General features: G+C 40.8%; 2 protein-coding genes and 1 long non-coding RNA gene across 4 annotated transcripts in view; 1 reads left to right on the top strand and 2 right to left on the bottom strand.

The window, feature by feature from the left end:
- LOC133955334 (uncharacterized) lies at nt 1-8863 on the bottom strand. The gene is made up of 4 exons (XM_062390127.1): nt 8066-8863; nt 7871-7951; nt 6542-6726; nt 1-5956 (listed from the first exon to the last, which is right to left on the bottom strand). The coding sequence occupies exons 1-4, from the start codon at nt 8151-8153 to the stop codon at nt 5075-5077; spliced, it is 1236 nt and encodes a 411-aa protein (XP_062246111.1). The 5' UTR covers nt 8154-8863; the 3' UTR covers nt 1-5074.
- On the top strand, nt 8287-17633 carry LOC133955335 (uncharacterized). 2 transcript variants are annotated; one of them, XR_009920869.1, is made up of 4 exons: nt 8287-8420; nt 12031-14432; nt 16798-17031; nt 17464-17633. It is a non-coding gene; the product is annotated as an uncharacterized LOC133955335 (long non-coding RNA). The 2 variants fall into 2 exon arrangements; XR_009920868.1 differs by lacking the exon at nt 17464-17633 and having other exon boundaries at nt 16798-17220.
- The window catches only part of syt8 (synaptotagmin VIII), a 15682-nt gene continuing 4103 nt past the window's right edge, over nt 14384-25962 (bottom strand). Inside the window, exons 2-9 of the mRNA XM_062390126.1 lie at nt 24074-24263; nt 23026-23195; nt 21989-22084; nt 20947-21114; nt 20474-20641; nt 18201-18318; nt 17356-17489; nt 14384-16992 (exon numbers count right to left, since the gene is read on the bottom strand). Coding sequence (XP_062246110.1) covers nt 16756-16992; nt 17356-17489; nt 18201-18318; nt 20474-20641; nt 20947-21114; nt 21989-22084; nt 23026-23195; nt 24074-24245 — 1263 coding nt within the window. The 5' untranslated portion in view covers nt 24246-24263 and the 3' untranslated portion in view covers nt 14384-16755. The remainder of the gene's footprint in view (nt 16993-17355; nt 17490-18200; nt 18319-20473; nt 20642-20946; nt 21115-21988; nt 22085-23025; nt 23196-24073; nt 24264-25962) is intronic.

Below are 25962 nucleotides of genomic sequence, written 5' to 3' on the forward strand. Positions count from 1 at the left end.
TTGAGTACATATCTTTCTTTAATATTTCAACAGTACAAATTATATGTGACTTAAGAAACATGACATGAGAAATACATTGTTTCACATTTCCGAACATCATACTCATTGAGAACATTCTGGGCCACTGAGAAATCACCTGAGAGAATGAGTTAGAAAACCTATTCAGTTTGATTTGATGACTGTGACTTGAAATATGCCGACACTCAGTCTACTACAGTGGGCATTAATAACATCGAGAAGTATACCATCTCCTGTTTCACGTCCTGCGTTAGTAAAACACCAGTATGGATGAATGGATAGCAAATATATTACAGCAAGGACCTTTGGACCTTTTTACACAAATATCATGTTTATACTTTTATTTTTTGGCCAAAATAAAACATCCAAAAATATTCAACATTGTACAACATATTAAGAGAAGATCAAGTCATACAAAGTGTGCAAATGTCACCGTACGGTCACAAGACAACTTCAAATCAAGGCACCATACTTTTAGTTTCCACCCCTACCACACGGCTCACATCAAGACTGGACTGTGCTGTATACAACCGTCCTGTAAAACTTATTCTCACAGAGGCTGCCCAAGTAAGTACATGGAAAATAAATGAAATACAGAAAAGGAAAAGCCAATGGCAACATTTTAGCCTTCATTTTGCTATTTGCATAACTTTTATTTTCAGAAAAGTTTTCTAGGAGTGTTGGTTCCCCAATTATAAATATATAGGACACGCCTAATGAAATAAAATGAAAACTGATGGCAAATATCCAGCATCTCTTTCATCTAGGCTTCACATTTCAGAGTATGTTTTGTATGAGGAGAGTGTCACAGTTTCTATTGAGCGCAGAGAAAAACTGTGGGTTAATATCTTTCTGCTTTAAACATACAGCTTTGATGGTCAGAGTCAAAATTCAGACCATACAAGAAGTTTCTTCACTGGTTGAACAGGATGCTAACGGACCACAAAACAGAAACAATCACTAATATGATCCATCACCTCACCCGGAGCAGACTATCAGCTAACGAATTTAGAGCTGGACGAACTATGTGTAAGCCTAAACCTTTTAAACCCTACCAAGTTTATGCTTTTGCTAACACTAACTTAAACTTTGATGATGGAGCTTCAAATTTCAGAGTGATATGTTTTGTAACAACTGAACTGAACCTGAGAAGCAGGCTTAAAACATCCCTCCACAAGTGGAAAAATGTACCATTTAAATGCCATTGCTGAAAAATGTCACAAGTGAATTACTTGTGCTAATAATAATAATAAAACAAAATCATCTAGTTGACAAAGGAGACAATCTGTAATCATTGGGATGTGGATACATACTGATAAAAGAAAGGCATTAATTGAGGTGATGGTCCCTTTTACACAAAAACAGCAGGTTGGCTGGTGTGGAAGAACATCAGTATCAGTTAACAGACCAGGTTCTAACATCCATCCGTGTGATCCGAGAAGTGATGCGGTGGTGACGCATTTGTACCTTGGCGTACTACAAATCCAGAAAAATGTCAAAAAGAAAACACATTGCGCTGCAAATAAGTCACAACACAAGAAAACATCAATTTAACGACGGGTTCAACGCTTTGGGACGTTATTGAAGTCTGCTTCTCGTCAGTGGGTATCGAACTTCACAAAGCATTGAAGTACTTGAGGTTCATCATTTTTTTTGGCCCCTTGGAAACGTTGTTTTTCGCAATTTGTAGCTTGGTTTTGTATTTACCTGTTTTTTACTTTATGCATATGATGTGTCATCAAACTGATGAAGTTGTTTGTTTGCAAAATATGATTTGTTTTTTAGATTTGCATGTTTTCTTAATTTGTTTTGCGTTGAGCTCTAAACCACCTGGATTTGGAACCTGATTACTCAAGCACGTGAATGCGTCCTGAGCCACATTGAAGGATCACCCCATCAGCTGACGTCCTCTGACCCATACGTGTTTATACTCTAATCAGTGTTTACTATATACCAACCACCACAATATTAATATTGGCTTGTTTTCTCAAATGGATACATCTTACTTCATTCAACAGCTGTACGCACTGATTCACTCTGATCTATCCATCTAAAACCAAGACACACAAACACAGTCATAGACCCACATGTAAGCTCAAACTTCCTACTTTCTATTTGGTCTTTAAGAACAGAGATGTCTTTATTTGCATATAGAGCTGGGAAGTATGATCTGATCACTGGTCGTTGGAGAAGCATTTTACTGCTAGGTGTGGACAGATGTACTGAGAGCTGGCCAATTGTGATCAGGTCTCTCAGGACGGATGTTAAAACCAGGTCTGACAGGGCCAAAAGAGGGCAGATATCAAACCTCACTTTTCTGAGTACTGACTCAGCTGTGCCTGGAGTCATATATCCAGTGTTGGCACAAGTGCTGAAACTAGATGATTAATCAAGTAGCTCATATATAGAGGATTAATCAGCTAATTGTGATGATTGTGTGAGGTTTTTTAGTAATTTATCAAAAGCGGAAACAAAAATCATTCTTCGATTTGAGGATATGCTGCTTTTCTGTTTTGTGTCACTGCAAGTTGAATATTTGTGGGTTTGGCAAAACAGGACCTTTTGAAGACATCAACTAAAACTGTAAAGAACATGAGCTTTTACCTCCATTTGATATTTGAAAGACTTTAATGATATATCAATTGAAAGATAACAGATCAAATTATATAATTTTAATATTATTTGGATCCTTGGTAGACCGTGATCAAATCGTTATGATCAGACATTAGACTGATATCATAACCTGCTTTTTATCCGTTTAACATATTTTTTTTTAGTTGTGTTTGGGTTATTGATCAAAGAGCAGTGGTAAAAAACAAGCAAAAGATACTGTATAAAAGTTCATAAACAAGTGTCAACTCAAGATATCGGGCAACTCATATGATGTGAACCATGTAGCCACTTTAATTGAACCATAATAAAGTGTCTTCCAGGTGTCCGTAAGGCCTGACATTCACATTTGTTTTGAAACAAGGTTATTTAAACCATGTTTTAGCCTAAATGACCTCTGATAACTTCTGACGAGGTGCATTCATGGACCCTCTGGCACACCATCAAGTGGCTAGATCCGCTAGCATAGCCACTTCCAGTGGACTTTTAGGCATAATCACGATGTAAATAACCTTTTTCGAGACAAATAGGAATTTCGGGCTTGCGGACAATTGGATGACACGACATGAGCAGTATGTTGTGTTTTTCCTGTTGAATTATTACGTCTGAAGTAGAGGTCACAATTCACCTCATTTGTGTTGGATTCTGCTGCAACAAAGGTTACTTATGAGACTCCAGAAATGTATTGGTGGACTCAAACACTTCATCCACTCCTCTATCGGCATAGTTGTGAGTAGATAATGATTGAGTTTCCATTCTTCGGGGAACCATCCCTTTAATCTGGTTATTCTAATAGGTGTGTAAACATGCCAACTGGCAAACTCCAAAAATATCTAAACAATATTTAAATAAAAAATCAATACTTGCATCAAACAACCCTGTGAGTAGTGCAAAAATCTTCTCTTGCAGTGTAAACCCTGAATCGCAGTTCAGCGGCACTCAAACACTAATACTGAAAATCCAGAAGATGCACGACACCCAGCCTCACTGCATACACCGAAGTTCAAATCAACAAAGCCACAGTTTGAGCACCACCAAAGAGATAAATCAAACAAACTGTGGCTAAAAATGGGGCTCGGTCTTCCTCACGGAGGAGAGGTCGAACCGTTCATCTTCCATCAAGTATGACCTCGGAAAAACAAAAAAGAAACTGCATGAAAAGGTCACAAACAACAGAAGCTTTACATTTAAATCACGTGTCCGTGTGCAAAGTTCCCTCTTGTGATAGAAGCAGATAAATCAATGTAATCCAGTCAGTGGTGATGGATCCGATGGTGACAAATCACACGTATGTCCTCTGTTCTTCTGAGTGGCAGCTTTGTTTCAACAGGGTCAGAAACAAACTATTTTTAACCCACCGACAGTGGCTTCAAACAACTAGTTCACCAAGTAAACACATTATTTTAGGAAGAAAAAAAAGTCTCCAAACAAATGATTGCCAGGTACTTAATTCTGGCTCAGATCTTTGTGTAAAAACCTGTATAAAACTAATCTAAGCTCACACCTGTAATTTCTAAAAATGCATCTTGAGTGGCCACTTGTGATTCAGTTTCACATTGGAATTTGAATTTAATCAGTGTGTAGAGTTTAACTGCTTTTAAAAAACAGTTCAGGCTCAGCAGTTATCGAGCCAAGAAGGAAGTCTAGAGGTTAACGGATAAGTTATTGGTTCTAATAGTTAATGATTTTGACCACCAGTGGTGCTATAGACTAATGTTTTTATGAACAGGTCCCAATTTTGTCTTTATCTCATGCTGTATTTGCATGTGGAGGGGGGTATTAGTTGCATATTTTGAAAGTGTAGATTTATATAATAATCATAATGTTGTGATTTTCAGACAACTAAAGGGTAATTCCACACCTGTAGCAGTGTTTCTGTGCATTAAAACCCACCAACTCAAAATTCTTTATCTGTACTGAATCTACTAGACTGATATTGGTCTTTCAGACAGTGGTGACATATGGCCAGGCCATAAATGCCACATATAGCTCACCAAGAAGCATTTTATTTGCAGGTGTGAACGTGGCCACAGACTCATCTGATGAGTCATTTCCCACCCTTTACTGGAATGACATCAATAATCTCCTGAGATCTCCCATTAATAATTTCCCCTGATAAAAAAACACCACCATGACGGCATGGCACAGAACTTGAGCAGGACTATATCAACTATACAGCCAACACTATTACATTGGGATACCACGAAGCTGTATACATTACAGTGAAGTCTATTGCGTCTCCTGTTCTGTGAGAGGGGAGGAACAACAGACAGGTCACATTTATAGGTTTGAGGAGAAAATACATCAAATTCATACATTTTACAGCCACTGCACTCAGGTGAGGACAATAACATCCAGTTGACAGGGCAAAGTACAACTGCCCTTGATTGTTTTTAGGAAAATATTTTATACCATAAGCAGCAGCTGAGCATGTTGGGAAAGGGAGTCAGGTCCACGCCACTTTGCGTGAGATGGCCTGTTTAAAGCACTCAGGGTTGACGTTGCCCCCGGGCCGCAGCGCCCTCTCCAGGCTCACCAGCACATTCTGGTGACATTCCCTGATGTTGACCGGGTACTTGGCCCTCAGCAGCTCGTAGGCGGCAATCAGCCTCATGTTCTGCTTCACCATCAGGTACTGGATGATACACGTCGGTGCCAAGGAAAACCCGTCCCGACAGTGGACCAGGACACGCTTCCTCTTCTCTGTGGAGGCGTCAATGCATTCGTTGATGTCCTCGAAGCAGCACTGTTTCAGGGCCGGGCCGTCACCCAGAGCTTCCGGCACGTCTCCTATGTCTACCTTGAGGCGAGACCAGCTGTGCCGGGCACCCCGCGTACAGGTGCAGGGTATGAGGCTGAGGCTGGGCCCCAGTTCCCCCGGCACGCTGCTCATATCGATTATACTGTCAATGTTGTTGCGGCACAGGGTGCGCCCATTGTATGCCGCATTGAGGTTGCCAACATAGATGTAGTCCGTCACTTTGGAGATGACAGGTTCAGAGTACTGGAAGTGTTCAGGGCCGCTGGGTTTAGGCTCAGGTGTATCGGGGCCCCTGGCTCCTGCTGGCCCCGTGGCAGCCCTCCTGCTGTAGTTGCGCAATTTCTTGGAACCAGACCGGGACGGCGGGTTGGAGTCAGACTCAGAGCTGCTGTTCCAGGGTGGAGAGAAGAGAGAGAAGCGGCTGGAGGATTTGCTCTTGTTGAGGATCTCCACTGGACTGGACAGGCTGGAGCTGGACGCTGTGGTGGAAGCTGAGGCGCAGAACAGGGAGGCTCGCTCCAGAGAGCCTGTGCTGCTGGCAGCTCCTGCACTGTGGGCCTGCTCCATCTGCAGCAAACACACACATCTGACATCTACTCAACTGTAAACCAACAAATCAGTTGAGTTCCTCAGGCTTTTTCAGACTCAGTCCTGACATTTGTATCACCCCTACACAGGAGATATCAGGTTGTAACATGAATGTGAGAAATTATCTTCATGTGCTTTGAATAGGATTTAGGTAATTCATACTTATTGTCAACCCCACCTCAATAGGATTGAACGACAGAGTATGAGGGCCTTATTGAAGAAAAATAAATAAAACTGTGATTTTAAGAATCATTTTCTATTATGAGAAAAAAAGGAGAGCAAAACAGGTATATTATGATAATAAAGTCAATTTATCAATTTCATTGTATTTGTATGTCTATTATGTGTATAGCTCATATTCACAAATCACAATTTGTCTCATTGGCCTTAACAAGGTGGGACATACTCTGCTCTATGCTTCAGCAATGTATCACTTGCAAATAAACAATTTTCGACCCCCCCCCCCCCCTCCCCCAACATGCCACAGTAGGATCGTAAACCTTTCTGTCACTTGCTTTATTTCTGACATGAAGCAGCTGCATGTTGTGGAATGTTGGTGTGTACCTGAGCTTTGAGGTTGTTCTTCCACTCCTGCGTCTCCAGAGCTTTGAAGCGGCCGCTGCTGTCGGAGGAGACCGACACGCAGAGGGGCCGGTGAGCTCTGGGGGGGAGCTGGGGGGTGAGGGCCACGGGGATGGGCCTCGCATCGGCGTGCTCGGTCCTACTCATCATTAGATTTGGACAGGAGCCTGAAACACGGAGATATATTAGAGCCAGGTATCAGACGTGTGTGTCTGTGGTTGTGCTTGGCTGTCAGTGGGATTGATGAGCCAGATTTGATGAAGCTACACTATTGACAATTTCTTTTTTTCCATTTCTTCTTAATATAACATTTAAAAAATTATGAATTTTAGTCAAGACCAGCTAGGGCGGAATCCTAACAGACCTAACGTTTTAATTTAGAAAGGTTTCAATTTAGCTACATTTACTTTTCCAAGCATCCACACAACCTCCAAGTTTCAACACTGCAGCTTGTGTTTTATTTTGAAAATTCTGGACAACAAAATGGACATTCATACACCACAGATGAGTTTTCCAGTGATTTCACTTATTTTGTGTACGTCTTGTGATATAATCAATGGCAATATATTTCTGGAAGAGACCAAAGACAATCTTGCTGTCTCGACTGGACATTTAAGTTCAGTCTGGTGACTAGACTAAACTTAAATGTCCAGTAGACTAGACTCTAGTCTATTCTATTAGTGAGAAATCAATCGGTTCATGTTTACCATTTTACTTTTAGATGTTAGGATTCTTACTAATTTATTCAAACCAGGTGCTGCCTGAAGATGAGTTTAGTTTACAGTATGAAGATAATGAAGTTCCACAGAGAAATTACTTCCACAGACCACTTACAGGTGTTGTCTAAAATGTTTTAATAACAAGAATAATAATCATCATTTTACTAGATGTCTTTGATATTAAAAAAAAACGATTCAAACCTTCTGTCACTAACCACTTGAGTGGAGTTCAGCAGATTAGAGTTGTGTTTCTTCTCACTACAACCAGAAGTTAAGAAATACTGTGCTGTGGGCTCATAGAGACACATTTCTATTACTTATCTTTGACTGGGCTAATCTGAGTTTACTGGTTTTGCAATGGACCGACAGGTGAAGTGTCTTTTCATACAGATGGTGATGATGATGACCATTGATGCAAGCAGTATCTTCTCCCAGTGATGATCTGTGAAAGGTACACAACTCTGGCCTTCCCATTTGATTCCTCATAACCAAGAAGCAGCAGCAGCCCTGTTAACACCTCTGCCTGCACATTGCAATCTAAAGCATCAGAGGTAACAGCATTAGACCTTGTGCCATGGAGGGTTTCACTTACCAGCACATTCCGAGCGGGCTAGGGACTGAATCTGCAGCGAGTTGGGGGTTTTAAACAGACCGTGAAGAGTCCTGGCTATACCTGTGAACGAGAGGTCACCTTGTTGTAAACATAACAAACACATGCGGCTGCTTGGAAGCGGTGACAGTGAGGACATGCTAGCACAGAAGTAATAAAAACAAACACCGGCCTTACCGATCCCTCCATTCTGCTTGCGGAGCACTTTCTTATCCAGCAGCTTGTGCACACTCAGATCTTGGTCCCACTCTTCCTCGGCTTCCATGTTCCGCCTCCTGCAGACAGAGGCACAAAAACCCGACTCAGGCGGCACGTCATCTTTGGCAAGCCGGCCAACGCTTCAGCTCCATGGGACGGACGTGACTTCAGCTGCGGGCGGCGTGGACGCACTCTGCTGCTAGCATCGCCGGCTATGTTAGCCGCCAACAGCAGGCTGCTAGCTAGCTCACTGCTGTGCGGGTCTCATGTTGATGGAATGATGGAGACTCTAACCGTCGGGCACGTCTACTCCCAAACCGCGGCAGACTAAAGGGTGCACACCGGGGGACTGAGCGAGCATGTGGTGGAAATCGCTGAAAAAATGCTAAGCGTTAGCAAGTTAGCCACCAATGTTTAGCACGGCTGCTTGCTGCTCGTGTACGGGCGCTGCAGCTCATGACGCCCCAACTACAACTACATGTTGTGTGTGTCGGCGGCTAACATCGCTGACACATCGCTGATGTGACCGTTTCCACGGAGCTTCGGTGACTAATTAGCTACAGAGCAGCTCCGGTAGACGAGTGGCATCACCGCCTCAGAGCCAGGGGGTAAGGTCGACCCTGTGTGTAGTCTTCCAGGTTGTGTGAAACCAAATGTGACGACAGCCAGTGTCAAGCAAACAGTTGAGGGTAAAAGTAGATGTAATAAAGTGAGATGATGCGGAGGGTTGTTGAAGAAGAGCGGGACATGTACGTGCTTGGAGAAGAAAACAGCCTGGAAGACTAAACTCAGAAGAACAAAAATATATTATTTCGGACTCACATAATGAATACACCGGCGTCTCCCACAAGGGCGGAACTAGTCAGTTCATCAATGAATTCGATTTCCACTACTGGCAAGGCGCAAGCTGAAGGAAAAAAAACGAGCGCCTCTCCAGTCATATTTTCCCAACAATGACAACCGTTTATTTCTTTATACTAAATTTGCAAGTACAATTATAGAAAATCTTGGATAAGAGACAGTGGCTACCTAATATTATTATTGTAATAATCCCAAAGCACCTAATTTTATTTCATAATAACAAGTTTCTCATGGTACAGTCTACACTAGTAATTTTTAACAACTTAAATATTGTACTGTTAATGTTTAACCATACAGGTGCTTTCATATCTATTGATAAAAGAAAGCTCTTGTCAAATGGCTAAATTGATAAAAAAGAAAAGGATTACTGATTCAACATTTCCAATGGACCAACATTTCAACGCTACTGTGTGTTTGTCACTGTTTAAAATTTAAAGAATCAGCCATTTTTAGTAAAGCACTTGTTTCATGTAAAGTTTGTTGCAGTAAATTGAGGCCGTGCTGACAGTTTATCTGCACGAAAAGAAGACACAGAAGTGTATCCATGTTGTGAGTCCTGAGAATGTTACATCCTGGAAATGCTTATGCATATAATCAGTTTACAGAGACGCAAAAAGTACAGCACTAGCAAATGATTGGTTTTAATATAATTAGTTAAATATTCAATTTACTACAGAAAGTTGATTAGTTTCCAGCTGCTTCCTTAACTTACACGCTGCTTTTGTTTAGAGGTTCAGCTATGTCCAGAGGTAGTATCATAAAACTAGAAATGTCTGAAAAGTAATAATACACATTTAAATCTGTACAAAAACATGTGACTACTTTTCCTTCTGTGGATCACGTCAGCTAAACATTGTTACTATATTGCTAAATAAGCTTTAAAGTAATAATTAAAAACCAGTCCACTTATAATGAAGTAACACATTTGTGTTGAGAAAACTCATCTCAACAATAATTCACAGCATTTAAAGCAGTTGAGTCTGTGAAGTGAAACAACCCTCTCACCTCACCCCATCACTTGCATGCATCGACTCACCTTTGGTGTGTGTGTGTGTGTGTGTGTGTGATGCTGGTTGTGGCTGTTGGTCTGTTTCTCAGTGTGTCAGCAGACCGACTGAGGCAACTGCAGCTCTGTCTGACAACAATTATCTAGGAGCTGATCTGGAGCCGGGTTTTTTTCTCCTTCTTCCTTTTCTTCTTGTGTTTTAATTGGATGAGCGGGTCTCTCTCCAGGTATCCTGGTAACCCGGCGAGCAGCTGATGTCAATGCCTCTCCATAATGAAGTGTGAGCGTATCTGGCTGCCTTTGTCAATAAGCAGGCAGGGAAATTCACATTAGATAAGGCCGACAACAAAGGCCACGTCTGCCATGATGTGATCAGGACACACTCAGCTCCTCTGGGTCCTAAACGGTTATATAGTACATTAAGGTCGTCTCAGTGGATTATTTCCATTACTGTATGAAAATGCACTCTGTGAATCATTTTCTTAAAAGGGCTTGAATATGAAGGCAATCGATTGGAACAACTTTCACATACTATCATCCCCTTATTTATTTATTAATTAAACCAATACCTTGACTGAGCCTCTGATCTGGTACCTTAATAAAAAACATAGTTTTTAACGTACAAATTAAGAGAATTTAATGTTATTCTACATGTTTGTACCTTTTGATAACCCCTATTGAAAAAATTATTAAAATCCTTTACATTTTCTGTTTATGTTACCCAAACCTGAGTAGAGCTAATGTGTTGAATATATGCATGTACAAAATAATTTACCCACTATAGTCATTCATCCTGATACAAAGTATACAGCTGAGCAAAGCGTTATTTTCGATCCCCTGAAACATTTTAAATTTAAAAAATGAACAAGACCACAAAGGTTTATTGTGTCTGCTGATGAAGAAGACGCTGTGTGCACAGCTCTATGTAAACACAGTAAAAAGTTGCCTTGATGGGCCGAATATATGATAAAAGCAGTCATCAATGTAGTTATCCACATATGGTCACTGTGAATAATAATAATAGGATATAAATCTAACCTACAAAGTGCATTGTCACAGTATAGATTATGTTATAAGCATAATATTAAAATAGCAACAACAATAAAACTTGTAACAGCATGATAGTAAATATAGTATAAGGGTGATATTCAATACTATAAAAGTTTTGCAATAGAATAATAATAATAATAGTAGCAATGTTAATAATCATAATGTTAAATATTGAGGATGATAAGGACTCTAGATTAAAAAAGGTCAAACAATTTGTAGATAATGTAATTGTACATATTTCAATAGTGAAGGCATCTAGCAGACAGATATCGAACAGATGTCTTTTAAATAATACATAATAAGTGTTGTTCCATCATGGTAATAGTCCTGATAATCTCAACTGGTATAAAAGGGAATGTAAGGCCTGATAACACTTTGCAGCCATCAGTCTGAACCATCCTGTGTCATTACCTGTTGCAGTGAGGATCTGAAAAACTTTGTACAAGTATAGGAGACATACGGTTTTTAAACAGTTCCAATCAATCAATCAAATTGTATTTGTATAGCCCATAGTCACAAATTACATAATGTCTCATAGGGCTTTAACAAGGTGTGACATCCTCTGCCCGTAACCCTCAACAACAGTAAAGAAAGAAAGAAAAAAAAAAACTTGTAACAAGAGGAAAAGAACATAGAAACCTCAGAGAGACATAAGTGAGCCACGGTGTCTCATTTGTCATGGTTGTGTGAAGACCAAGTCGAGTACGGACCAAAAGGCCACAGAGTCTCACATGTGTGGACTGCACTTTTAAAAGGTTAAATACCCATCATGTGCACCATGCAGGAAATATTTAATTAAACCAAATCCTAACAACACATTGTAAACTAATACATAATACCTTTGTCCCTGTCTAATTCATGTTGTACTTAAAGGTTAACTCACCTTAAAATCCTCTAAAGGTCTTCATCAGGGCTTTGCAAATATTTGTTTAAGGAAGGATTTTTCAAATTCAAAGTCTCCTTGCTGTCTCGGAGCAACAACACACTGCTAGAGCAGTTTCTCTCTCCTCTGACCTTACCCTTCTAGATATCCTGCTGCATTTGAGACAGTGAACTACCAGATCCTTATTTCCTCCCTGCAGGCTCTGGGTGTCTCAGGCCCTGCTCTCATCATACCTCAACGACCGCACTTACCAGGTAACATGGAGAGGATCTGTTTCTGAACCTTGTCCTCTCACTACTTGGGTCCCTCAAGGTTCCGTCCTGGGTCCCCTCCTCTTCTCGTTGTACACCAACTTTCTCAGTTCTGTCATTCACTCACATGGCTTTTCCTACCATAGCTATGCTGATGACACCCAACTAATCCTCTCTTCTCCACAATCTGAAACACAGGTAGCAGCACAAATCTCTTCCTGTCTGACTGACATCTCTCAGTGGATGCTCGCACACCAAAGGCTCTCCCACCCATGACCTGACTATTACCTTTGACAACTCCATCTTGGCCCCCAACCAGACTGCTAGGAACCTGGGTGTGAAACTCGACAGTAAACTCTCCCTTTCCACCAACATTACTGCAACAGCATATTCCTGTAAATTCATGCTTCAAAACATCAGGAAAATACGTCCCCTTCTCACTCAGTAGGCGGCGCAGGATCTGATCCAGGCTCTGGTCATCTCCCGCCTAGACTATTGTAACTCCCTCCTGGCTGATCTACCTGCTAGTGCCATCTGACCTCTGCAGGTCATCCAGAATGCAGCAGGTCGACCGGTCTTTAACCTAAATTCACACACGCTACTCGCCTCCAATGCTCTCTTCACTGGTAACCAGTGGCTGCCCGCATCAGTTTTAAAACATTGGTGCTTGCGTACCGTGCTGCGAACGGATCAGGTCCAGTCTACATCCAGGACATGGTCAAACGTTACACCCCAGCCCATTCACTTTCTGCATCTGACAATCAGCTTGCTGCTCCCTCACTGCAAGCTAATCACTCACAAAATCACGACTGTTTGCTGTCCTGGCTCCTAATTGGTGGAATGAGCTCCCCATTGAAACCAGGACAGCAGAAAGTCTACACATCTTCCTGTGCAGACTAAAAACACATCTCATCAAACTACACCTTGAATAAAAAAAATAAAAAAAACTTTAGTTCAAACAAAATATTTAGTAGCACTTAAACAGCACTTACTTATAGCACTTTGTAGTTTGGCTTTCTTGAAGAAAATTGTACTTTCTTGATTCTTGTCCTGGGTTTGTATCTTCATGGTTGAATGCACTTATTGTAATTCACTTTGGATAAAGGGCTCAGCTAAATGTAATGTAATATGATATTCTGTTGAGAAAGCAATATTTTCTTGGTAAAGTTGCAGGGGAAAGAGTGGACAGAGAGCCTTGTGTGATGTAAACTGCTGCGTCAGTGCGAAGCTGCAAAGGTGGGCAGGACATTTGCATCTCAAAGAGCCTCCTCAAGCTCCTCAGCTCATCAGTGTCTATTGAACTTTGCTGCCTGAACATGTGAAGCGGTCCAGTGGGACTGTGGTGCTCATTACACACCAGACAGCATGTCGTGTGGACGTTAGTTACGTCTGTCCTGAGGATGGCACCAGAGGAAAGACCATAGCTTTTAGACATCTCAGACTCAGTCCTTTTGGGAGTCATCACAGGTATGAATTCTCCTGGGACAGACACATACAGAGAGTGGTAACCAAAATGTTTAAAGGATGTGCAACATATCTGACATTAAAACCTATCGAACAAGTAATAAAAACATTTTTGGATTGTTGCTCAGCAGTTTGGTCCCATTCTACATAAGGTGATATTCAAATATTAATTGAAAAAAATTCTGAAAATGCATAAATAACTGAATGCATCAATGTATCCCTGAGGGTTGTCTAGAGTGGTGCCTGATATCTTTTGAAATGTTGATTTAAAAAAGATCAGTCATGCATAATTTCTAAACGATTTATACAGCAACAAATTCAATAAATATATACTTTGGAAATACAAGTAGAATAGGCAATGTTTTATTTAATATGTCCATTTTAAACACAAACATTAAAAGCTGTAAATTGCAGTTCACTGGCTTTAATTTTTACTGTTGTTTAAAAACCTTTCACATTTAAAGGTTGATTTCCACCGGTTTTCATTCATGACTGCACAGTGACGGGTGACGTCACAGATGCTAACTTAGATTCTACCAATTAAATCCAATTTAAAGCTCAACTTTCTCCCGTGTTCACACAGGATCTCTGCCGCCCAGACAGACTGACCATCAGGTTCTTGATCCTCTCTGTTCATAAGGTCCTTGGTCAGTTTGGTGACCAGCTCTCCACAGGTTTTGGTTGGAATAAACGTCTTCCATTTAAGAATTGGAGGCCACTGACACTTTGATGCCGCACACATAGCCTTCTCCAGATCTGTGACCCTCGACACAGTCCTGTCTCTGAGCTCTGCAGCTTCTTCACCTCATGGCTTAGATTATCCTTTGACAGGTATGTGAATACATGTATCAGCTTTTGCTGTCACAAGTATTAGATTAGTTAAATACTCAAGTTCTGCGACCATCATTTTCACCTTTTCAGATAAAAATAAGTTGTATTTTAGCATCAGGTGCTCACGGAGTAAAGACCAAACCAAGCCCTCTGTTCTCTGCATAGCTCTGGGACTCTTCTTTAATGACGAAGCTCTCTGGAGAATCGGAGCAGCAGGAAGAGACATGTGCTGAACTCAGCTTGATTGCTTTTATTTAACTCTTCATTCGTCAGGGGAGTCCTACGGTGGCCCTGAGAGCTCAACGCACTCCAATTATGAACATTACGCACATGTGTGTTTCCAGGGGACAACTAAAAGTGATGGACACGTCCGGTTGTTTATTTGTGTGTATTTCGTTGGCAGGCTAATGGTAAGCAAAACGTCAACGCTCGGTTAAAATTAGACATCTGCAGTAATATCTGAATCATGCGATCACAATGTTAAAATAAACCATTTAACAACTCAAAACGGCAACAACAACCAGACGTGTCCATCACAAGCAGTTGTCCCCTGGAAACACTTCCGTTGTCGTTTTCTGTAATTGCAGAGCGTTTCTGTAATGTGTTGTGTTGTCAAATTGATTTAGATGTTTTCTTACTTTGCTCTTATTTTGTCTACTTGTGTGTGTTTTCTTAAGTTTCAGTGCTTTGAGCTCTCAGGGCCCCCGTAGAGTCCAGACGCTCAGAGAGGCGAGAGAACAAAAAAGATCCAGGAGATTCATCTGAATCATTTTCTCTCTCGAGTTTAAGGCTCAACACAAGCATTAGCTTTTAACAAGTTCCCTAACTGTTTTTCACATCAGCATCTAGCTTCATAAGCCTGAAGACTTCACAGTAGTTAACAATGACCTTTACTCTTTGCAACAAGATGTTAGGATCCATGGACTATTCCATTTTGACACCGACAATGAGGTGATTGTTATTGAGGTGGAGGTAAATAGCGATTTTATGGAACAGCAGTGACGTCCTTAATAAAGACAATACACAGACACACTGCTGCTGATGATGATAATACAGTGAGTGAGAGTGAGTACGATAGAAACGGAGCCTAAAATAAAAAAGAATCCAATTCAAATGTGGAGGCAAAAAAATAAGAATGTGGGGGAACTTGTATCACCTGGTATTTTAATCATCCACAACTGCAGGATTATTAATTTCATAGACAGCTGTGATGTCCCTAATCTATACAATTTTACAGAATTATATCATATGCTTGTGTTTGATGTTTCGGTCCAGTCGGTCGATCTGTGTGATACCGGACTCAGTTCAACAAAAGGTTCAAGATCTGAGATCACAGTTCTTTAGAATCTATATCAGCTCTCCATCGTCAGGGGCCCAAAACTCGTTGTGATCGCTGAACCCTCGTTTCCTCTTCATCCGTCTATTCGCGTGCATCTATTACGCACCAGTGTCCCACCGTATTTTCGATCCTAACCTCCACTCTGGGATATTATAAGGAAATAGAAGTTTGAAAGTGGATAGTTTTTATTTTCCTGAGTAATCTCCAGTGCACTCTGTACCGCTGATGGCACAGCCATGTTCACTGTAGAGATTTAATACAAACTATTAATGACTTGGCTGTTTAATAGTATCTGAATGTTATTTGCTGAAAGTTAAAGTCAACTTACCCACATAGCAAAATTCAGTTTTGGCCCATATTTTGCCCACATGTCCTCTGATATCCTCCACGGAGGCGCGTTCACATACCCTCTGGCCCCTTGGAGCAATGCACACACATGGGCTGCACGTTCATGTGGCCACGCCCACTAGCATTGCCCCTTACAGGAGTGGAACTTTATTTGGTCTGATGAAGGGGTCAATTTGGCTGAAACACTGTTTACCTCTGAGACTCCAAGAGTGATTTGTGGACTCAAACAATTCACCCACCCCTCCTTCATCATAGTGCTGAGTAGATAATGAGTGAACTTTCCTTTTAAGTACAGTCCTTCATTAAATGTACTTGTTACTTCTCTCTCAGCTCTCACAACCAGCACTTAAATTATGATGATAATTCAAACTACAGCAAGCTCTTATAAAGTTAAAGGAATGGGATTTCTTTAGAGTAACTATTCTGTTCATACAGGTGGAGAGAAGTGCTCATGTTGTAAAAATATGACTTTATGATTTGGTAATAAAATATAATTGTTAATCTTTCATTTATAATACAAAATATCAATAATCAATGAAATAGATAAAATAATCTCAAATTTGAGGGATTATCTTGAAACAATATTTAAATCTCTTCATTTTGTGCATTGGAAATGATTTTCCTGTGTGTTTCCCATCAGAGGGGCAGTTTGTCACGGAGGGGGATCTTCTTTTTCAGGTTCAGCGTGGAGTTGACCTGCTTGGCCGACAGCAGGCTGTGCCACTGAGCGACCGGCCGCCGCGGGTTGGACAACATGTCGGCCCAGTGTTTCAGCTGGTTCCCTGTGGCGTCGCAGCCCAGGAATATCTTCCCCATGGCATCATTTCGGGACACGGCATCGTGGTCCCACAATGAGATGACCAGGTTCACCCTCTGAGGAGGACAAGAAAACTCAGTCACAACAGAATCAAGGTGCGACTTTGTTGGATCCAGTTCAGTAACACATTTTCACATTTCTTTCCAGTGTTTTTCAGTCCGGGTTTCAGGTTAAGCCACTGCCCTTATGGAAGATTTAAAATGCCCAAATGATTTCCTTTAAAGACATTTAATTTGTCATAATCAAATGAACAAACATGTATAAATGCTAATTATTTACATATCTTTACCCAAATTGAATAAATCCTTATATAAAAGGTTTGATTATGTTGTGTGTTTATGTGAAAAATATCAATATTGTTTTTTAAAAACCTCCTTGTTTTTAGTATCAGGCTCTGTTTCTTATTTGACGATTCTCACCTTGATTTGTTCAAATGCCACGTCGAAGGTGAAGGATTCGTTGTAATACGGGTTCAGCGTCTTCTTTCTAACGGACGTCTTCTTTTTCTTCCACTTCCTCTTGTCCAGAGCCAGCTGCACCTTTACATACGGATCTGCAAACAACAGGTGGAATAAAATCACACAGATATCATTTTTAATCTCAAAGTATATTTCCATAAAAAATGTAATCTATGGGGAATAAAGACAAATTTGTTTAAAGATACTAAATATGACATAAAAATCCTTCTGTTTTTAGTGGTGTGAAACAAAATAGAGAGTGCAAATAAAATGTCACAATGACAAACAAATGTGTCTCACTTTTGACACCTGCTTTACCTTTCAATGTTTCAAATTAGGTCATTCTATTATTAATATTTAAGAATATATCTCTCACTTAAAAGTTAGAGCAAAAACAAAAGCACAAGAAGGTTAAGATAGTGCAGTCACAACCTTATCTCTAGATTATTTACTGATCTTGTCCGACCTGTTTTCTGTACTTGAACAAACAGAACACCAGACTTTTTACTTGTTATACTACATAAATTATTTAAATTGAGTATCGGATCACATGAAACATTTGGTATTTTTGAGGAATAACGATTCTAAAAGAGTCAAGATCGTCACCGCTCATAGTTCATGTAGCGTACTGAGTTTTTCTCTTATTGGTCTATCCCAGTACTGGACGGACCAGTGTAAACCTGCGAGCACGGTTTCAGAAGCAGCATTCTGACCCCGAGCAGAAATATGGTAATTCATAACCAAACATCTGTGAAACCTCTGAGGCGTGTGAATGATTTCAATTTGAGATGTGCTATCAGTCTGACCTGAGAATCCCCCGGGGTCCATGCTCTTCAGGTTTTGGGCCTCCAGGATCACCACATTCAGTTTGCCAGCAGTGGGAACGTAACGCAGAGAGAAGCAGATCTCTCCCAGATCTTCCTCCTGCAGCACGCAGATAAGATAGTTGTTACAATAACTAGATCAAACCATTCATTACATGTCCTTTACAGATAAATAACAAAAGTAACCCTTTTAAAGATGCTTCTTTTTGGTGTTGGGAATCACATAAAATAAAAGAATATCTATAAATATCTCTCCTCAAAAAGTTCCACCATTGTTTATATTCCTGACTTTTGGCCTATGGTCAACTTGCTTGAACTATTGGCTACACTGCCCCCTTTCAATTTTCGATTGTGCTAGTCCATTCTGTCAGTTTTATCCGTATCCTTAAGCTTCAGAAGATTCAGTATTAGTCTTTTTTTTTGTGTGCATATTTATAATCTCCCTTTGACATAAGGTCTTTGAGACTGTGTCAAACTAATGAGCTCCAAGTGAATTTGAAGGAGATGATGGCTGCATGTTGAGGCAGTTATTCAAATGTTTACAACCAGTTTAAAAGCTCCGCCCACTGATCGACCAATTCATCGGAAACATGACCCCAGCTTTCTTAAAGGATCCTGTGGAGCTGGCTGAGGACTGTTAGAGTCTCTGAGGAGGACAAGAGTCCTAAGAGACCGAAAAAATCCTTTCACCTTCTCTGATGAGTGTCTTTATGAAATATATAGATTCTCATCAGAGGGAATGATAAACCTTCGTCAGCTGCTGGTGCTGAACAGACCCAACCTGACATGTAGGAGGAATGTGATCACAGTAACACAGACTGTCTGCATTGATCTACGCTTATTAACTTGTGGGAGTTACTGATATTGATGTACTGGGTGTGTTTGCAGCGAGAAAACCACACAAACTTCAAGACTGCTTAACCTTTACGTAGATTTATCATATGAAATTAAATATTTAGTTGGAATGGGGGATAGAAAGTTTTCAGATTGTCCATGTGACAGCCCCCCACACTCAGTCCTCTCTCTCTTTAAGGCTCGAACAGTCAGCCCTCACCCAATTGATGCCACACTGTTGCGTGGTGCGCACTCTCCTTACAGGGATTGATGAGGGACGTTTAAAACAAGTCTGGTTTGTTAAGTCAATCCCTGCCACGAACACAACCAGTGCATCTTAAACTCTCCAAAAACTAAAGCTCAGCATAGAAGCTCCTTCATGAGTGAAAAGTTTCATAACACAATCAGAGATCTCTCAGCAGCTGTCCTTCCTGCATCTTGTAGCGGTAACTGTGTTTCACACATACGCCCGCTCCTGGTATTTCATGATGGTCTGATACGATGATGATTTAAAAAATGAACAAGAAGTTCACTCACGTTCATTGTTACGTTCACGTTAATAATATGAAAACTGATTCATTAAGTTCAGCGTTCGCGAAACATATGCACAACACTGTACTGTACAGCCACTGCAGAGGGGCTGAAGAGCCGCGTTCGCCTCCAGAGCCGCGGTTGGCCGAACCCGGTGTGGAACCGAATTTGTATGATGTATTGGACGTTTTTGTGGCAGCAGTGTCCATCACTTTTAGCTGTCCTCTGGAAACACTTCTGTTGTGTTTTCTCCTCTATTTGCAGCGCGTTTGTCTATTTGCAGCGCATTTGTCTATTTGCAGTGCGTTTCTGTAATGTGTTTTGTTGTGTTGTGAAATTGATTAAGATGTTTTCTTACTTTGCTTATGTTTTGTCAACTTGCATGTGTTTTCTTAACTTGCATGTGTTTTCTTAAGTTGCTGTCAGGGCCACCGTAAATATAAGACTCTGCTGTCAGTCCAACTTGTGCATCTTTGTGATTGGTCATATGCAGTAAACCCCGCCCCTTTCATGTGCACACGCTCAGATCTTGATGAGGCAAACCTGGGTTGACTTTACAAGTTGATAACCAGTGTCATGTGACCACTTAACGTTATTGTGATTGCTAGGTTAAGTTCACCCAGATATCGGAAAGATATCATGGATATGTTGAACTGGCTTCGTAGTACAGGCCCCAGTTGTGTGTGTGTGTGTGTGTGTGTGTGTGTGTGTGTGTGTGTGTGTGTGTGTGTGTGTGTGTGTGTATGGCACCAGTGTGACCAGACTGTGACATCGGTCAAACAGTGACCCTGTCATCTGGAGTTTGGAGTTTGGAGTAAGTCTCACAGGGCGGCTGGTGTATCTGTAGACAGTGAGTCTCGTCTTGTGCTTGCTCAGTTTTTTGCTTCTACCTCAAACTTGGTCGGTTCACCGAGATCCTGCCACTCCTCGATGACGTGGTTCCAGTCGACATTGCAGAGCTCCACCCTGAGCTCACCAATGATGTTGTGTTTGGTGAATCTATTGAAGTCGAACACCTTCATCACCGCAGTCGACTTCAGGAGGGAGGACTTGGATATCTGGGAAAAAGATTGCGCTGGTCAAAAACACAATATATTTTGGTCAACATAACTTTAATTAGTGAAATCTTACTTCTCTAATGAATTAAATGGAAATTGTTTAATTGCCCTGAAACACACACACGTATACAATATATACAGTATATCAAATTCCAACAAGTCTCTATAAATGGATTAATAATATGTATCTGTCAGTGAGGTTATAATAAAGATTAGTAGCATATTCTTTTGTGTAAATTTAAATAAGCCATCTTTAAACTTTGAGTCATTGCATCCAACCAAAACAAACCACAGCAGCTTCTGACCTGGAAGCTGAACTGTTCGTTGAAGATGGGGTTCAGCGTGTTTCTGAACACTTTGGTCTCACAGGTTTTGGATTTGTCGGGGCAGATGTAGACTTTGATGTACGGGTCCGAGCTTCCTCCCACGTCCATGGCCTTCAAACTGTCAGCTTGTTTAATCCCAACTGTGAGCTGTAAAAACCAGCAGACAACAGACGAGTAAGGACAGTGAGTTTCCTGGACTTCCTGTTCATAACTGCTGTGTACGTTCCAAATGGGTCTGGAAACATGCAACTGCCAACTTCAACTGAAACAATGGGATTTAAAAGATAAACCTGAGGAGAGATGTATGCGTACCTGTGTGTGCGAACATTCACACATGGGTAAGTTGGAAAGTGAAGATATTTTTATTTTGTATATTATTATTTGTATTCATAATGTATACATTTTTCCTAATGACCCTTTCACAGGTTTAATGTTACTTAATATTAAATGTATAATTACACAGTATGACTCCAATGTTGGCCAGCAGTGTTGAGCTTGTAAGACATTAGCTTATGTTTATACCCCAGTTTGTATTTTTGTTTGTAAAAAGTTGAATTTAAGGGAACTGGTTGACCTCGACAGAGGTATATGCTCTATTGAGGGCCATTCTAGTTCCTTGTTGTTGTAAAGGTAACAGGTGTTTACTTTCCAATCTAGAAGAGGTGTTACAAGTTTAGCATCAAACTTTATTCCCCAAGTAGTCATTATCTCTGTGCTAAATCTCACAGCTGTAGCTACATGAGAGTCTTCAGGTTGGGAACCCAGAGGTTTATTCATATTGTTCCTTGTTGCATTTAGTGTTGTTTTAAAAGTTACCAATGTGTTTAATGGTACTTGGAATAGCCAGTCGCCTATTTAGACATTCACAACTCCTGAAGATACAATGACCTGGAAGACTGAGAATCTTCACTGATCCGTCACTAGTCCACCAACATATTGAGTGTAATGATAACTTGCTGGAGTGCTCCTTTAAAGCAGAGAACACAATGAGGACTCAAAGGTTGTTCAAAGATTTCATCACCTCAGACAGAGCGGCGTTGTACTCCAGAGAGTAGAGCAGCTTCCCTCTGTGCTTTTTGGTAGCGCCGTAGTCCACATCTGCCACATCTGGCTGAACCTGTCAGAGCACAGGACAAACATTGGGTCAGATCCTCTGTGCAAAAAAGAACACTGGATAGAGCCGATAAAAGACTTGCTCAGGTCTCAAAGGAGTGATTTGCTCTGTCCTTTTAAATAAACAACTATTAAGGGATATGTATGGACATTCAGGTTTGAAGGATGTTGGAGGAAGCAAAGCTTTAACGTGCTGAAACAACCTTCATGTCGGACTCCTGTCAAACATATAATTTTATTTGAATATACAGTAACTGGTTTGTTTAGCCAAAGGTTCTGACACACCTTAATATGTTGATATACTGATTTAGCTTATTTTCACATTCAACAGTTTCCACCGCCTTCAAATATGTAGCTATCTTTGCAGGTAAATATAGTGCATGTATACAGCACTTTCCAGTCTAATCAAACACTGAAAGTGTTTACAGTACAAGTCTAATTCAAAAAACACCTCGAAACACAGCGCTTCATCTATCAGACAGCATCAGGAGCAACTTAGTGTTCCCTGTTGTGCCCATGGACACTTTGGCAGGCAGAATGCAGGAGCATTGCAGGAGGTTGGATGACCCGTTCTACCGACTGAGCCACCCACCATGCTCCACTCACCAGCTGCTCTCTTGACTGTGTCTGTTTGCTGTTTACTAGCGTGCTGTGGCTTTCTACAGCTTCTTCTCCACAAGTAGCTTCCTGCGGTGGTCAGAAACGACACTGTGAGAGCGGTGAACAGTACAGTTGTGGTGGGGATAGATAAACAAGCAGCTGAAACTCACTAAAATGCTCCAATTTTCAATTATTCACATTTTGCTTTGCAGAAACAGCACCTTTCTTTTTACAATAAAGCAGGAGTTGCAGTAGTGATGCAGGCACCATCCAGCACTGACTGGTCATTATGTAGATGCTCGCTCTGCAGATTTCACCCAGGGACTCAGATCTATATTGACTCACCAGAGCTGTGGTGGAGGTCCCATTCACCCCCAACATGTTGATCTTCTCATCCTTCTTCAGATTTTTCTTCTTCTTGCCTTTGCAGCAGCACTTTATGCAGATGCACAGACAGCAGAGCAGAATCAGCAGAGCGCCGCTCGCAAAGATGGTGTAGATCGCCCAATGAGGCACTGCCCGAGACCAGCAAGGTACAGTTAGTCAAATGTGATATGTACTGTGTCATACACAAGGTAGGTGTGAGTGAGTGATAGTGAGTGAGATAGATCCACTTGCTATATTCCAAAGTTCTATTCCCCTGAGGTCGTAAATGTCAACAATCAAAGTTAATTAGCAGCTACTTTTAAATTTAACTTATTATTTTAGTCATTTTTCAAGCTATAGTTGTGAAACAAATATGAGACACAGTCAATTTAGCTGGATATCGACTTTGGGTTTTGGTCTTCAAATAGCAATTCCATTATTTTTCAACATGGGCCTTATCTTTTATAATGAATGGGTGTAACTTGCAAAAACAGGCAGTGGCTACAATGTAATGTTGCGGGGCAACTGCAACAGACCATTAAGTGTCCACTAAAAGCTACTTTTCACCAATAAAAAAACATGAAAAGATTGTTATTCTTTCTAAATGCTAAGCGTCCGGTAACATATTATTACTATCTACCACAGCAAGTCGTTGTCCCTCCTCCATCTTTCAAACCTTCTCTCCCTCTCCTTGTTCCCTCTTCAGTCATGATAGTTGATCCAGACATGGCCCTTTTTTTTTTACAGTAAAATACTAACTTCTCTCCAGCTCTCATTCTCACTTATGTTTCCACCTTTGAATTTTTCAATCTCACTCTCAAGTTGAGCATTTTAATGGTGAAAAAGAAAATACTTTTTATGCACACTTCATGGACTATCGCAGTTCCCATTAAGATTTTTTTTTTAGCCGTGCAGACTATTTCTTCTGAATCTGAGAACTAACACAGATGCTATAGAGGTTTATTGGATGGATAAGTGGACTTAGGTGGAGGGGTCGTTTATGTGGAGCTGCTGTTTGTCAACTTACAGGGAATCTTGTCCAGAAAGTCATAGAAGAAGTTGCTAACAGCGACAGCAATCGGATCGAGGGTGGTGTTAGTGTTAGTGTAGGTGGTGGACACGATGGTGATGGGGTGAACTGTCGTGGCTGATACATTATGGTGAGTTGAGTTTGGTCTTGGTTTTTGGCTGGAAAACATGTTGAAATGAATGAGGAGCTGTGGAAACAAGAGAGTGGGGTCACACATTACTGCTCAAGAACCTGGCAGTTGCTCGCCAAGGCAGGGAGATAAGTATACATGGATTGAAACAACTACGCAGAAAAAACTTCTGGTATAAGTCCGGTATATTTCTCATCTTCTTGGTCTAAATCAGGGGTCTTCAACGTTTTTCAGGCCAAGGACCCCCAAACTGGTGGAGAGATGGAGCAGGGACCCCCTACTTTAAATATATATATATTGTATAAAATTGTGTTTTAAATTAAACTGGGCCTAGTGCCATGTATAAATAAAGCTACCCTGTTATTGTGCATTCTATACTAAGCTATTCAAATATTACACAGGTTCATATATTCATGTTTTTAATTTAAACATGTGCAAGGTAAGGGGTGGCCATGCCACCGCCATTTATAAACATACATCTTGCATACAATACTGAGCTATTAAAGTAGTTCACAGATTCATGTTTTTATTTTAAACATGCATGTAGAAGAGACAGTGAATCCTCAAGCCATCTGTGAATGGCACACATACTACAACATTAGTGAGATGTCGGACCCTGATGGGTAGCCCACAACTGATCTAATCTTGGACGGATGGAGGTTGTCGGGCAAGGGGTCAAATCAGCCTCACAATATGTTGGATGCATGTTGATGTGAATTTAAAGGCATATAAATTTGTAAAAAAAAAATTGTCTAATCAACCAAAGACTTCGCGACCCTCTGCTGTACCTTTGCGGACCCCCAGTTGAAGACCTCTGGTCTTACTGATTTACAGGATTAATAGGAACAGAAACAAGTTTTGAATAGGTCCATCGAGTGAGAATGCTGCAACCTCTAAATGTGAAATTGCTATAGTGTAATCCAACTGGTGATTTGACAATGTCGGAGTTCATCTACAACAGATGCTTGTCATACACAGCAGCAATTTATTTTTACTTTACTTTGTTACTCTACTTATTTTCTGTTTTTGTTTTTTGTTTATTTGTTGAAATCCTCTATGTCCTGATACCCATCAATAAATAACATTGTCTGTGGACCTCGCAGGACTGAATGTAATGATTGGTTAGCTCACCTGTCTGTCACTGACTGACTTGCCTGCCTGCTTGCGTGCATCACTGCGCATGACCGGAGTCTTCACAAGCAAGAGAGACTCACGCCCCCAAAGCAGAAAGGATAATCAGAAGTTAGCGAGCAAGTCACCGAAAAGTCAGCTTCTAACAGTTAGTTTTAAGGGCGGAGCTTTGAAGATAGCTCTTGTAGGAAGGATTGAGATGCATTGTTGCATTTTATCAAAGTGTGGCTTGCTCCTACTGGCTTTACCAAGATTATCAAACCTAAATTTAATATAGTTGTCCATACTTTTCCCTTTCACTCCGCTAAAAACTGTATATCAGCAAATCATCATTTTACAATGTATCGTGTTACATGTTTAGTTTTTTGAAATGTGGCCGATAAAGAGAAGGGAATTGATCCGCTGATCCAATCAGAGCAGGCAGGTAACATCAAACACAACCTCCTGCAGCTTCAGCATCACTGATGAAGAAACACCTGAAATGGACTCGGAAGAGGTTAACGCTGACACAGCCTTTAATTAATAGGACAGGTCAAAGTGTTTTCAGTAGCATTATCTGCAACATTCTTTATCAATATGAATCTGTATTATTCTTGTATTAAACACAATATGCAGTAGACACAGT

The sequence above is a fragment of the Platichthys flesus genome, chromosome 6, assembly GCF_949316205.1.
Source record: "Platichthys flesus chromosome 6, fPlaFle2.1, whole genome shotgun sequence".
Lineage (NCBI taxonomy): Eukaryota > Metazoa > Chordata > Actinopteri > Pleuronectiformes > Pleuronectidae > Platichthys > Platichthys flesus.

Excerpts from the sequence above, each read along its gene's own strand:
- LOC133955334 (XM_062390127.1), bottom strand. The coding sequence starts at position 8,153 with ATGGAAGCCGAGGAAGAGTGGGACCAAGATCTGAGTGTGCACAAGCTG. Across the intron at positions 7,952-8,065 it reads CAAGCAGAATGGAGGGATCG|GTATAGCCAGGACTCTTCAC; the intron begins GTAAGGCCGGTG and ends TCTCGTTCACAG. Across the intron at positions 6,727-7,870 it reads AGCCCGCTCGGAATGTGCTG|GCTCCTGTCCAAATCTAATG; the intron begins GTAAGTGAAACC and ends TCCGTGTTTCAG.